Below are 15,143 nucleotides of genomic sequence, written 5' to 3' on the forward strand. Positions count from 1 at the left end.
AATCAAAATTGCACAGCCAGAAGTACAGAAAAGAGTGGGAGTCTGTACCTGAATTTAAAGGGTGGCTGAAGCCAGTAATTGGGGATGATTGACGGGCATACTGTGTGTACTGCAAATCAGATATGCTAGCAAATATGTATGACATCAAAAAACCTTGTGCTACAGCAAAGCATATAAATAAATCAAAACGGTACAACCCCACAACGCAGTCAACATTACGGAGGTGGGTTAAAGTGGATAACTGCACAAGCTACTATGGCAATGGCCATTGCGGAGCATTGTTCGCTGCTAGCATGCCACCATTTAGGTATGGCTTGCCAAGCTGCCTTTTCAGATTCTGTGGCAGCAACAAACTTCCAAATGCATCGCACCAAGTGCACAGAGGGAGTACTGGCTCCTTATTTTCTCAAAAGGGTAACATCAGATGTGGGGGATGAAAAGTTCACTCTCCTTTTGGATGAGTCCACTGATGTCAGTGTCTCGAAATACCTGGGTGTGGTGATTCGGTATTTCAGTGCTAAAGAACCGTTGTGTCCACATTTCTCGGGCTGGTTGAATTGGAGGGGGGCGATGCCAGATCAATAGTAAAGGCGGTAGTTGAGTTTCTTGAGAAGTGTAACCTTACAAAAGAGAATCTTCAGGGTATTGGCACTGATAATGTGTCCGTGATGACTGGGGTGCACAACGGGGTGCACAAGATTTTAAAGGAAGAATGTGCATTGCCCAATTTGGTACTCATCCGCTGTGTGCCATTCTTTACAATTGGCAGTCAGTGTAGCATCCAAAGAAACCATCCCATGGAGTGTTGAGTACTTAATCAGGGAAACCCACAACTGGTTTTCGATTTCCCCAAAACGGCGCGAGGCGTACAAAGCAGTGTATGCCACCATTAACTGTGGCCAGAAACCCCTGCAGATCATCAAAGTGTGTGCCACACGTTGGCTATCGATTGAGCCTGCGGTAACTCGTATATTTAGCCAGTGGGAAGAACTGAAACTCCACTTTGAGGTGACCAAGGCCAGGGAGCATTGCTACATGGTGGATGTGCTCCATGCCATGTACATGGACAAGACCAACTATGTCTACCTGACATTCTTCATTCTTGAAATCAATCCTGTCTGACGTACAAGTTGCAGTGAAGTCATTTGAGGGAGAGCAAACAGATCCTGTCAAGCTTTTGGACAATCTGGTACACCTCTTATTTGCAGCAGAGTAGTCAACCCTATGGCACAAATTGATGTCCTGAAGGATGCCATTGATGGACATCTCAGTCCATCACCATACCCTTGGGTACCTTTTAGAGAGCACGGTGTACCAACTCAGTCTTAAGATAGCATATATATACATTTACATTACATTTACATTTACATTTAAGTCATTTAGCAGATATATATACCTTGTTATTAGCTTGTACCTATAATTGTTGATCAGTTAGGTAGCATGTTAACTACCACTGCTTAAAACTATAATTGTTAAGAATGTGGAGGTTTACTAGTTAAAAAGAAAATAAATAAAATGTAATTGTTCAATAATGTGTAATTGTTCAATAATTCAATGTGTTGTGTTTAAAAATAAAAATATGTGATCATATAAAATGTTGTTTATATTACTTTTACAAATAAAAATATATGATAATAAACAAACAAATCTAAACTAATAAACGTAAAATCATATTTTTCGCCGAGATGGCCGGTCAATTTGAGTAAAGTTATTGTGTATTCTAAGTAATGACGCAGTTTAACGTAATGACGTAATGACGTCATCACGCAATGACATCACAACTTTATTTAGCAACTTTTAGCAACAAATCGACCTGCCTTTAGCAACTTCCCCTGAAAATTAGTTGGCAACACTGTCTAGAACGTCACTTATCTCATATGTTGGTCAGCTAGTGGGAAATCAATCAACTCGTCGTGACGTGTCGTGATCGATGGTTGTCATTGATGCCGCATTCACAACAACTGGGACTCGGAAAAATACGAGGTCAAATCATGACGTCAGTGATCTTCAGGTCGGGAAGTCAGAGCTCCAGAAAGAGGCCCGAGTCCCCGAGTTGGATGACTGTCAAATCGATTTTTTTCAGTCGGAGCTCGTTTTTTTTCCGAGTTACCAGTTGTTTTTAACGCCTTGATGTTGGACGTCGGAGATATCCGAGTTCCCTGTTGTTTTGGACACGGCATAAAATACCGATGACGTAACAAGTGATCATTCAAATGACAGCTAATAATTACGTGTGACCTGAGTTGACTGTGATGCCTATGGCATGAGTAGATGAGCCGGTCTCTGTCTGTCTTAGTTTCTATGTGATCATTATCTTATCATTATTCAGACTATTGAATGGCTGACAGCTGCAGAAGTGTTCATGCCAATATCTGGTCACAAACATCTGACTGTATTGTTAGACATATGTTCTAATAAATATTCAATATGACTCATATTTCTACTTTTCTATTATTATATTCTAGGACATTGTCAACAGAGAATGAAGACAAAACATTACATAGAATATCTCCGGAAACAGTTGCTACATAGACTAAAATAGAACTGACAATATGTGAAAAATTGCCAAAGACTCCAGCCACCCTAGTCATAGACTATTCTATTCTCTGCTACCGCAAGGCAAGCTGTGTTGGTCCAAAAGGCTTCTTAACAGCTTCTACCCCCAAGCCATAAAACTGCTGAACAGCTAATCAAATGGCCACCCGGACGATTACATTGACCCCCCCCCCCCTGTTTTTTACGTTGCTGCTACTTGCTGTTTATTATCTATGCATAGTCACTTTACCCCTACCTATATTTACATATGACCTCAATTACCTCGACTAACCTGTTCCCCGCACATTGACTCGGTACCGGTACCCCCTGAATATACAGCCTCATTATTGTTATTTTATTGTTGCTCTTTATTTATTTTTTATTTAAAAAAAACATTGTTTATTTAGTAAATATTTTCTTAACTGTTATTTTTCTTCAAACTGCATTGTTGGTTAAGGGCTTGTAAGGTCAACCTACACCTGTTGTATTCAGCGCATGTGACAAATATCATTTTGATTTGATGATTTGATGTGATAACTCATGATCATCTAATGACAGAGCCTTTATAGTGATCTAAAATACACCAAACTAAAATATAAATGCAACATGTAAAGTGTTGGTCCCATGTTTCATGCGCTGATATAAAAGATCCCAGGAACGTTCTATATGCACAAAAAGCTTATTTCTCTCAAATGTTGTGCATTTGTTTACATCCATGTTAGTGAGCATTTTTCCTTTGCCAAGATAATCCATCCACCTGACAGGTGTGGCATATCAAGAAGCTGATTAAACAGCATGATCATTACACAGGTGCAACTTGTGCTGGGGACAATAAAAGGCCACTCCAAAATGTGCAATTTTGTCACACAACACCATAAATGTCTTAAGTTTTGAAGGAGCGTGCAATTGGCATGCTGCCTGCAGGAATGTCCACCAGAGCTATTGCCAGACAATTTAATATTCATTTCTCTACCAATGTCGTTTTAGAGAATTTGGCAGTATGTCTAACTGGTCTCACAACCACCGACCATGTGTTACCACGCCAGCCCAGGACCTCCACATCTGGCTTCTTCAACTGTGGGATCGTCTAAGACCAGCCACCTGGACAGCTGACAAAACTGCTGGACAGCTGACAAAACTGAGGAGTATTTCTGTCAGTAATGAAGCCCTTTTGTGGGGAAAAACTCATTCTGATTGTCTGAGCCTGGCTCCTTGGTGGGTGGGCCTATGCCCTCCCAGCCCCACCCATGGATCTGCCCCTGCCCAGTCATGTGAAATCCAAATATTAGGGCCTAATTAATTCATTTCAATTGACAGATTTCTTTATATGAACTGTAACTCAGTAAAATCGTTAAAATTGTTGCATGTTGCTTTTATATTTTTGTTCTGTATAGTTCCATTGGAGCCTGAATTTGTCAAACGGCCCAAATTGATTCATAACATTTAGAGCCTTTATAGTGACCTAAAATAGTTCCATTGGAGCCTGACTTTTTCTTATGGCCCAAACTGACTCATAATGTTTCCACTTATAGGTTATTCTCTTGATGTCATCCAATGAGGAAGAGCTGAGTACCAGGCCAACTCACCAACTTCCTGTGGGGCTTTCCTGAGATATGACAATGCCCCCAGGCAACACTCAACCTTATCAGACCAAATGTTATCTGTATGTACCTTCAAAAGACCGGCGGGTGGACAACGGATCTGTCAACACTAATCCTCTATTACTTTACCTCTGCAGTGATCTGTATGTCAATACAGGATATGAATGTCATCATTCGAGTATGAATGTTTCACAAGGATGTGTACTTACAATAATAGACTCATTTAATTGAATGAAATAAATTGGACATGTTTTTGTACATGTTGTTGATCTTTCCTATTCAGTGATGCAGATTCCATAATATCATTTCTGCATGGTAACAAACCAATGATTGCGTGGGTCATTCATTCATCATTGTGTCCAAATGAATGAACACAAGTCAAACCACTTTGTTTGTTAGCCTTGACCCTACAATACCATTCCTGGCACCTGTTGTCAGCTGTGTTCCTACCAGTCTCCAATGAAACCTTCTTTCAGCTGTGTACCTTACCAGTTTCCAATATAAAACCTTCTTCTAGCTGTGTTCCTACCAGTCTCCAATATAAAACCTTCTTCTAGCTGTGTTCCTACCAGTCTCCAATATAAAACCTTCTTCTAGCTGTGTTCCTACCAGTCTCCAATATAAAACCTTCTTCTAGCTGTGTTCCTACCAGTCTCCAATATAAAACCTTCTTTCAGCTGTGTTCCTACCAGTCTCCAATATAAAACCTTCTTCTAGCTGTGTTCCTACCAGTCTCCAATATAAAACCTTCTTCTAGCTGTGTTCCTACCAGTCTCCAATATAAAACCTTCTTCTAGCTGTGTTCCTACCAGTCTCCAATATAAAACCTTCTTTCAGCTGTGTTCCTACCAGTCTCCAATATAAAACCTTCTTCTAGCTGTGTTCCTACCAGTCTCCAATATAAAACCTTCTTCTAGCTGTGTTCCTACCAGTCTCCAATATAAAACCTTCTTTCAGCTGTGTTCCTACCAGTCTCCAATATAAAACCTTCTTCTAGCTGTGTTCCTACCAGTCTCCAATATAAAACCTTCTTCTAGCTGTGTTCCTACCAGTCTCCAATATAAAACCTTCTTCTAGCTGTGTTCCTACCAGTCTCCAATATAAAACCTTCTTCTAGCTGTGTTCCTACCAGTCTCCAATATAAAACCTTCTTCTAGCTGTGTTCCTACCAGTCTCCAATATAAAACCTTCTTTCAGCTGTGTTCCTACCAGTCTCCAATATAAAACCTTCTTCTAGCTGTGTTCCTACCAGTCTCCAATATAAAACCTTCTTCTAGCTGTGTTCCTACCAGTCTCCAATATAAAACCTTCTTTCAGCTGTGTTCCTACCAGTCTCCAATATAAAACCTTCTTCTAGCTGTGTTCCTACCAGTCTCCAATATAAAACCTTCTTTCAGCTGTGATCCTACCAGTCTCCAATGAAATTTTCTTTCAGCTGTGATCCTTACCGGTCTCAAATAAAAAACCTTCTTTCGGCAGTGTTCCTTACCGGTCTCCAATGATACCTTCTTTCAGCTGTGATCCATACCAGTCACCAATGTGGCCAGTTCTTTTATATCGAAACCCATTGTGAGACTCTTAACACTTGGACAGAAGTTAGCCAGCTATAGCCAGCTATTCGTGTAAAGTTTAGATTGTTTCTAATGTGGGTGTTGAAATGTATTCTATTCTACTGTAATGTATTCCCTTTAATCTTATTCTACTCTAGGCCTACTCTACTCTACTGCACTCTACTGAAGGGGGATACCATCAGTTGCACAACTGAATGCATTCAACTGAAATGTGTTTTCCGCATTTAACCCAATCTCTCAGAGAGTTGCAGGGGCTGCCTTAATCGACATCATCGGCACCTGGGGAGCAGTTGTTGGGGGTTAAACTGCCTTGCTCAAGGGCAGAACAGCAGATTGTTCCACCTTGCCCGGCTCCGGGATTCAAACCACTGACCCAACGCTCTTAACCGCTAGGCTACCTAATGTATTCAATTTGATTTTATTATTCTCTACTCTAGTCTCTTCTACTGTACTATATAGTCCTGGCCAAAAGTTTTGAGAATGACACAAATATTAATTTCTACAAAGTTTGCTTCCTCAGTTTGTATGATGGCAATTTGCATATGCTCCAGAATGTTATGAACAGTGATCAGATGAATTGCAATTAATTGCAAAGTCCCTTTTTGCCATGCAAATGAACTGAATCCTCCCAAAACATTTCCACTGCATTTCAGCCCTGCCACAAAAGGACCAGCTGACATCTTGTCAGTGATTCTCTCGTTAAACACAGGTGTGAGTGTTGACGAGGACAAGGCTGAAGATCACTCTGTCATGCTGATTGAGTTCGAATAACAGACTGGAAGCTTCAAAAGGAGGGTGGTCATTGGAATCATTGTTCTTCCTCTGTCAACCATGGTTACCTGCAAGGAAACACATGCCGTTATCATTGCTTTGCACAAAAAGGGCTTCACAGGCAAGGATATTGCTGCCAGTAAGATTGCACCTAAATCAACCATTTATCGGCTCATCAAGAACTTCAAGGAGAGCGGTTCAATCAGACTGATATTCTGTAAAAGGTACAGGGATTGGACTGCTGAGGACTGGGGTAAAGTCATTTTCTCTGATGAATCCCCTTTCCAATTATTTGGGGCATCCGGAAAAAAGCTTGTCCGGAGAAGACAAGGTGAGGGCTACCATCAGTCCTGTGTCATGCCAACAGTAAAGCATCCTGAGACCATTCATGTGTGGGGTTGCTTCTCAGCCAAGGGAGTGGGCTCACTCACAATTTTGCCTAAGAACACAGCCATGAATAAAGAATGGTACCAACCCATCCTCCGAGAGCAACTTCTCCCAACCATCCAGGAAAAGTTTGGTGATGAACAATGCCTTTTCCAGCCCGATGGAGCACCTTGCCATAAGGCAAAAGTGATAACTAAGTGGCTCAGGGAACAAAACATCGATATTTTGGGTCCATGGCCAGGAAACTCCCATTGAGAACTTGTGGTCAATCTTCAAGAGGCGGGTGGACAAACAAAAACCCACAAATTCTGACAAACTCCAAGCATTGATTATGCAAGAATGGGCTGCCATCAGTCAGGATGTGGCCCAGAAGTTAATTGACAGCATGCCAGGGCTGATTGCAGAGGTCTTGAAAAAGAAGTGCCAACACTGAAAATATTGACTCATTGCATTAACTTACATTTTTTACATTTTACATTTTTACATTTTAGTCATTTAGCAGACGCTCTTATCCAGAGCGACTTACAGTAGTGAATGCATACATTTAATTTCATTTAATTTCATTCATTTCATTTCATTAACTTCATGTAATTGTCAATAAAAGCCTTTGACACTTATGAAATGCTTGTAATCATGCTTCAGTATTCCATAGTAACATCTGACAAAAATATCTAAAGACACTGAAGCAGCAAACTGTGAAAATGAATATTTGTGTCATTCTCAAAACTTTTGGCCACGACTCTACTCTACTCTACTCTACTCTACTCTACTCTACTCTACTCTACTCTACTATACTATACTATACTATATTCTACTCTACTGTACAATACTGGACTCTACTCTACTCTACTCTACTCTACTCTACTCTACTCTACTCTACTATACTCTACTATACTATACTGGACTCTACTCTACTCTACTCTACTCTACTCTACTGTACAATACTGGACTCTACTGTACTCTACTCTACTGTACTATACTGGACTATACTCCACTATACTATACTGGACTCTACTCTACTCTACTCTACTGAAACTCTACTGGACTCTACTGTACTCTACTCTACTGTAGCATACTGGACTATACTCCACTATACTATACTGGACTCTACTCTACTCTACTCTACTCTACTATACTCTACTGTACAATACTGGACTCTACTCTACTCTACTCTACTCTACTCTACTATACTCTACTATACTATACTGGACTCTACTCTACTCTACTCTACTCTACTCTACTCTACTCTACTGTACAATACTGGACTCTACTCTACTGAAACTCTACTGGACTCTACTGTACTCTACTCTACTGTACTATACTGGACTATACTCCACTATACTATACTGGACTATACTCTACTCTACTGTACTCTACTGTACTATACTGGGCTTTACTCTACTGTACTCCACTGGACTATACTGGACTATACTCTACCCCACTGTACTATACTCTACTCTACTCTACTATACTATACTATACTATACTATACTATACTATACTATACTATACTATACTCTATTGTACTATACTGTGCTATACTGTGCTATACTGGACTATACTCTACTCCACTGTACTCCTATAGTACTATACTCTACTATACTCTACTGTACTATACTGTACTCTACTCTACCTTACTATACTCTACTGTACTCTACTCTACTGTACTACGGCAGGTAGCCTAGTGGTTAGAGCCTTGGGCCAGTAACTGAAAGGTTTCTGGATCGAATCCCCAAGCTGACAAGGTAAAAATCTGTCGTTCTGCCCCTGAACAAGGCAGTTAACCCACTGTTCCCCGGTAGGCCGTCATTGTAAATAAGAATTTGTTCTTAACTGACTTGCCAAGATAAATATTTTTTTTAAACTATACTGTATTCCATTTTGTTTTATTTGTTGTACTCTGGGCCTACTCCACTCTACTCCACTCTACCCCACTCTACTCTAGGCCTACTCCACTCCTCTCTATTCCACTCCACTCTACTCCACTACTCTCTACTCCACTCTACGCCACTCTACTCCACTACACTCCACTCTACTCTACTCCACTCCACTCTACTCCACTCTACTCTACTCCACTCTACTCTACTCTATTCCACTCTACTCCACTCCAATCTACTCCACTCCTCTCTACTCCACTCTACTCCACTCTACTCTACTCCACTCCACTCTACTCCTCTCTACTCCACTCTACTCTACTCCACTCTACTCCATTCCACTCTACTTTACTCCACTCCTCTCTACTCCACTCTACTCTACTCCACTCCTCTCTACTCCACTATTTTCTACTCTACTCCACTACACTCTACACCACTCTACTCCGCTCCACTCTACTCTACTCCACTCCACTCTACTTTAGGCCTACTCCACTCTATTCTACTCTACTCTACTCCACTCTACTCTACTCCACTCTACTCTACTCCACTCTACTCCACTCTACTCTACTCTACTCCGCTCCACTCTAGGCCTACTCTCCTCTACTCCACTCTACTCTACTCCACTCTACTCTACTCCACCCTACTCCTCTAATCCACTCCACTCCACTCTACTCTACTTTACTCTATTCCACTCCACTCTACTCCACTCCTCTCTACTCTACTCCACTCTACTCCATTCCACTCTACTCTACTCCACTCCTCTCTACTCCACTCCACTCTACTCTACTCCACTCCACTTTACTTTAGGCCTACTCCACTCCACTCTATTCTACTCTACTCCACTCTACTCTACTCCACTCCACTCTACTCCTCTCTACTCCACTCTACTCCACTCCACTCTACTCTACTCCACTCCACTCTACTCTACTCCACTCTACTCTACTCCGCTCCACTCTAGGCCTACTCTCCTCTACTCTACTCTACTCCGCTCCACTCCACTCTACTCTACTCTACTCCACCCTACTCCTCTACTCCACTCCACTCTACTCTACTTTACTCTATTCCACTCTACTCCACTCCACTCTACTCCACTCCTCTCTACTCCACTCTACTCCATTCCACTCTACTCTACTCCACTCCTCTCTACTCCACTCCACTTTACTTTAGGCCTACTCCACTCCACTCTATTCTACTCCACTCCACTCTACTCCACTCCACTCTACTCCTCTCTACTCCACTCTACTCCACTCCTCTCTACTCCACTCCACTCTACTCCACTCCACTCTACTCCACTCTACTCCTCTACTCCACTCTACTCCACTCCACTCTACTCTACTCCACTCTACTCTACTCCTCTCTACTCTACTCCACTCCACTCTACACCACTTTACTCCGCTCCACTCCACTCCACTCCACTCCACTCTACTCTACTCTACTTTAGGCCTACTCCACTCTACTCCACTCTACTCTACTCCACTCTAGGCCTACTCCACTCTACTCCACTCCTCTCTACTCCACTCCTCTCTACTCCACTCCACTCTACTCCACTCTACTCCTCTACTCCACTCCACTCCTCTCTACTCCACTCCACTCCACTCTACTCCACTCTACTCCTCTACTCCACTCTACTCCTCTACTCCACTCCACTCTACTCTACTCCACTCCACACTACTCTACTACACTCCTCTCCACTCTACTCCACTCCAATCCACTCCACTCTACTCTACTCTACTCCACTCCACTCCACTCTACTCTACTCCACTCCACTCTACTTTAGGTATACTCCACTCCCCTCTACTCTACTCCACTCTACTCTACTCCACTCCACTCTTCTCTACTCCACTCCACTCTACTCTACTCCACTCTACTCCACTCCACTCTACTCTACTCCACTCTACTCCACTTCACTCCACTCTACTTTACTCTACTCAACTCTACTCCAGTCTACTCTACTCTACTCTACTCTACTCTACTCTACTCTACTCTACCCCACTCTACTCCACTCTACTCCACTCCTGTCTACTCCACTCTACTCCCCTCTACTCTACTCCACTCTACTCTACTCCACTCCTCTCTACTCCCCTCCACTCTACACCACTCTACTCCGCTCCACTCTTCTCTACTCTGCTCCGCTCCACTCTACTCTACTCTACTCCACTCTCCTCTCCTCCACTCTAGGCCTACTCCACTCCACTCCACTCTACTCCACTCTACTTTAGGCCTACTCCACTCCACTCCACTCTACTCCACTCCACTCTACTCTACTCTCCTCCACTCTACTCTACTCCACTCTAGGCCTACTCTCCTCCACTCTACTCTCCTCTCCTCCACTCTACTCTACTCTACTCTACTCTACTCTACTCTACTCTACTCTACTCTACTCTACTCTACTCTACTCTACTTTAGGCCTACTCTACTCTACTCTACTCTACTCTACTCTACTCTACTCTACTCTACTCTACTCTACTGTACTCTACTCTACTCTACTCTACTCTACTCCATTCTACGCCTACTCTCCTCCACTCTACTCTACTCTACTCTACTCTACTCTACTCTACTCTACTCTACTCTACTCTACTCTACTCTACTCCATTCTACGCCTACTCTCCTCCACTCTACTCTACTCTACTCTACTCTACTCTACTCTACTCTACTCTACTCTACTCTACTCCATTCTACGCCTACTCTCCTCCACTCTACTCTACTCCACTTAGTTGTATTCTATTCTAATCTAGCATAGGGCATACTGTAACTGGTCACCAGAACACAGGACATCAAACAGCCTAGTGAAGAACTGGCATACTGTAACTGCTCACCAGAACACAGGACATCAAACAGCCTAGTGAAGACCTGGCATACTGTAACTGGTCACCAGAACACAGGACATCAAACAGCCTAGTGAAGACCTGGCATACTGTAACTGGTCACCAGAACACAGGACATCAAACAGCCTAGTGTAGAACTGGCATACTGTAACTGGTCACCAGAACACAGGGCATCATGTTGGCCATCAAACAGCCTAGTGAAGAACTGTAATAAGTAATATGAATTAATAACCTGCTATAAGGGGAAGCAATTAACGGCCTGTTATTAATAACAGGCTGCCGCAAATGGCACCCTATTTGCTACATAGTGCACTACCCGCATAGGGAATATATAGGAAATAGGTTGCCACTTGGAATGTCCCAGGCTATACAGGCTCTGCAAAGGGGAAAAAACAACCCGTCAATGTTAAGGAAATGACGCTGACGTGATAATACAATCTCTACACACACATTATCCAGGCGTATTTCGTAATGGCAGGTTATCACAATTTGTCACATTTTCATTTAACATCATGGGTGTATTTTTTTTTTTAAAGGATCTCTGACGTATAACACTCAGGGAAGGCATTTAACTTTCAACGTCGCCTACTTCAGAGCATCGCCCCTATGGAGTCACTCCCGTATAACTTCGCAAAGACAACAAACTTGAAGGGTCGGTCGCGGTATTATATAAATGAACTGATTATGGAAGACCACCATTAGTTTATGAATTTTTCAACTGGACGGATATACAGCAAATAAGGATTATAATACCTTATTATAAAGCGTGCTCCTCTCTCTGCGATATCATGGGCGACCTGTGCCATGCATGGACCTACAAACCTTCCTTATCGATTGCTATTATATTGGTATCAATTGCATCTATGGCGCATTGTTCAGAGAACGCTGGAGCCATTGGAAAAGTGTTCCCACGAGGGAATCACTGGGCAGTAGGTAAGAGATCTATTATTGTTGCTATTTATATTACAGAATAATATATTATTATTTATAATAAAATTACAAAGTGTTATTATTGTTATGATCTACTTTGGTTTTTGAGATTCTGCTGGATAGATGAAAAGTTTGTTTCGAGATAACATGTTTTTTTTTAAAGATGGGAAACCACTGCACAAACCATGCCTAATGGTGTCACGATTTTCTGATTCAATTGTTGAGCTGATGTAAAAATAAAAAAAATAGGACTTAATGTGGACAACCGACTGTTGCCTTTGTTTTGTATAATCACCTTGGTTACCCAGAAAGATTAGTATTCTATTTGATGGGCAAGTTACATTTCCTGTGAAAAGTTTAGGTGAAATGTTCCTGGGTGAGAAAGCTCAGAGAAAACGAAGACATTGTGACGCAGGACATTGGTTGTTCAAATAACAACCCAAGCGTTGAATTGTCTTACTCTCCAAACCAGAAATGGCCTCAAAAGAACACTAACTTCAATATTCAATCTTCCTCAATGTTCATCCATACATTCTTTATTCTTTTAGGTCACTTGATGGGGAAGAAAAGCCTTGACAGTCTCTCTGGATCAGAGGATAGCAGCAACATGGACAATATACCGTCTTCAGAGGAAGACAAGCTGTTGGATAGATATGTGCAGCCGTCCAAGCTGGTGCAAGACTTCATCAGGATTCTGGGGGGACTGGAGAACAAGAGACAGAGCCAGACCCAGAGACAGGGACAGGAACATGTTCTCTCTCGGATGGGGGTACTCAAGACCACAAAGTGGGAAGAGACAGATAGACACCGATACCTCAAACAGGTTAGTAATGGTGAGAGGTTAGTGTCAGTTAGGTGAATGCTGTTCCTCCGGTCTATCCCATTATAGTATGTAGCCTATCTATTCATCACATCTCCTAATATCCAGTAGGCTATTTATCAGAATATAAATGTTTAACTTCATTCTTAACTTAATGTTTGAGTTCAGTAGTAACAACATGTTTATGAAGTATGATTATTTAAAAACGCATGTTTATGAAGTCTGATTATTTAAAACCGGTAATGATATTTTATTGCAGGTTTACGTGGTTCAGGTATGAGTGCTAAATTGTTGTATTCCTGCGTTTCCTCTCCGTAGCTGACAGACCTCATTCGATTGGCTTTCAACATGAAGGAGAACAGTGTCATCAACTGAAGACAGACAGTCAGCTCTAGACTGCAGCTGTCCTATGATGAACGGCAGTACACGCCTCAGAGACTCAGTTTGAGTCGTTGCATCCAGTGCACCTGTTCACAATATTTTGAAAACAATATAGCCTATATTAGAGTTTACTTTATATGATATATAATAACATAATTATCATAATAATTACATGACGTCATCTACTATTTATTGTATGCTACTCAAAATACTCCCCCCCCCCCCATCAACAACAATGTGTAAAGAACATTGAATAAATCTGTTGTGATAACTGCATTGTAGATATCTGGGTGTTCATTTACATAACCATACAGAGGTATCCAAAACAAATATTAAAAAAATATTTGATAAAATATTGAATTTGGCCTTTACTACTATAACCCATAGAAACACATTGAATGACATATTCCTAAATGGCAAATAAGACAGTCCAAAAATAAATAATGAGGAATAAGGTTTTGAAGTGTCCATACCTCCTTACTTCCATAAAACATTTTTAATGTACTGGTTACCTTCAGATGACTCTCATAGGTTCAGTCAAACCGTTCGGACGATACAGACGTTTTCATGAGAAGACTGATTTTCGGGATGTCTCATGTTCTGACAAACACCGCTCTATCTCTGTCACCTTTCACCGCAGATGTGGACGTGTTACAAACAACAGATATCTAGCTTAAACTGACGGTATTTTGATGGGGATTTTTATTATGTTACTTAGATAATCGACTCTAGGAGGTATATTTACTGTAGTACTGTATGTACTTCATTTTCAACTGACAACGGGTGAAGAAGTGTAGAGGCAACATATTCACCACAAGATGGCAGACAAGCGTCTCATCAGAGCCTGTTCACAGTGACGACTGCGTTCCCCATTCTACTTTCTAATAAAGACATTTTTAATTATATAATCTTTTTTGATTTTACTAAATGTTTATCTATCTATCCCATATTTAAATCTGACAACTGATATGCATCCTTACATTTCTCTAAACTACATAAGATACTCAAAATATAAGCTTCAGTATCAATGAAGTTAGTTCTTAAAACTATTCAATTCCTGTTAGATGTTTTCGGGCAACAATTTGGCAATCACTACAATTAGGCTACATTTTGGCAAAGGACATAATACTTGCTTGTATCTTTCAGTAAGCCAGCAATACATACATCTAATGACAAGCTGATCTTTGTGAGGCATAATGTGCAGACAGACAGTCAATACGTTCCAAATGGTACCCTACTCCCTATATAATGCACTATTTTAGACCAGAGCCCTATGGGAAAGTAGTGCACCATATAGAAAATAGGATGCTATTTGGGACGCAAACAGTGTGTAAGGAAGGACTCATGCCTCTCTACTCAGCTGTCCCCTGACAACAATGGCCTCAATTATCTGCTCCAGACTTTCTCACAATGAGACATCGTAATGGGAACAATTTAATTTGGTTAAG

At 41.4% G+C, this 15,143-nt stretch overlaps 1 protein-coding gene across 1 annotated transcript; it reads left to right on the top strand.

Annotated features, from left to right (window-relative positions):
- The first annotated feature begins 12,169 nt into the window (after nucleotides 1–12,169).
- Nucleotides 12,170–13,975, top strand: grp (gastrin-releasing peptide). Its single transcript, XM_014138894.3, has 3 exons — nucleotides 12,170–12,497; nucleotides 13,043–13,317; nucleotides 13,633–13,975. Exons 1-3 carry the CDS (start codon nucleotides 12,353–12,355, stop codon nucleotides 13,687–13,689), a joined length of 477 nt encoding a protein of 158 aa, XP_013994369.1. The 5' UTR covers nucleotides 12,170–12,352; the 3' UTR covers nucleotides 13,690–13,975.
- The last annotated feature ends 1,168 nt before the right edge of the window (nucleotides 13,976–15,143 follow it).

Source organism: Salmo salar, chromosome 13, assembly GCF_965601325.2.
Source record: "Salmo salar chromosome 13, fSalSal1, whole genome shotgun sequence".
NCBI classification, from domain to species: Eukaryota; Metazoa; Chordata; class Actinopteri; order Salmoniformes; family Salmonidae; genus Salmo; species Salmo salar.

Excerpts from the sequence above, each read along its gene's own strand:
- grp (XM_014138894.3), top strand. The coding sequence starts at position 12,353 with ATGGGCGACCTGTGCCATGCATGGACCTACAAACCTTCCTTATCGATT. Across the intron at positions 12,498-13,042 it reads AGGGAATCACTGGGCAGTAG|GTCACTTGATGGGGAAGAAA; the intron begins GTAAGAGATCTA and ends TTATTCTTTTAG. Across the intron at positions 13,318-13,632 it reads GACACCGATACCTCAAACAG|CTGACAGACCTCATTCGATT; the intron begins GTTAGTAATGGT and ends TCCTCTCCGTAG.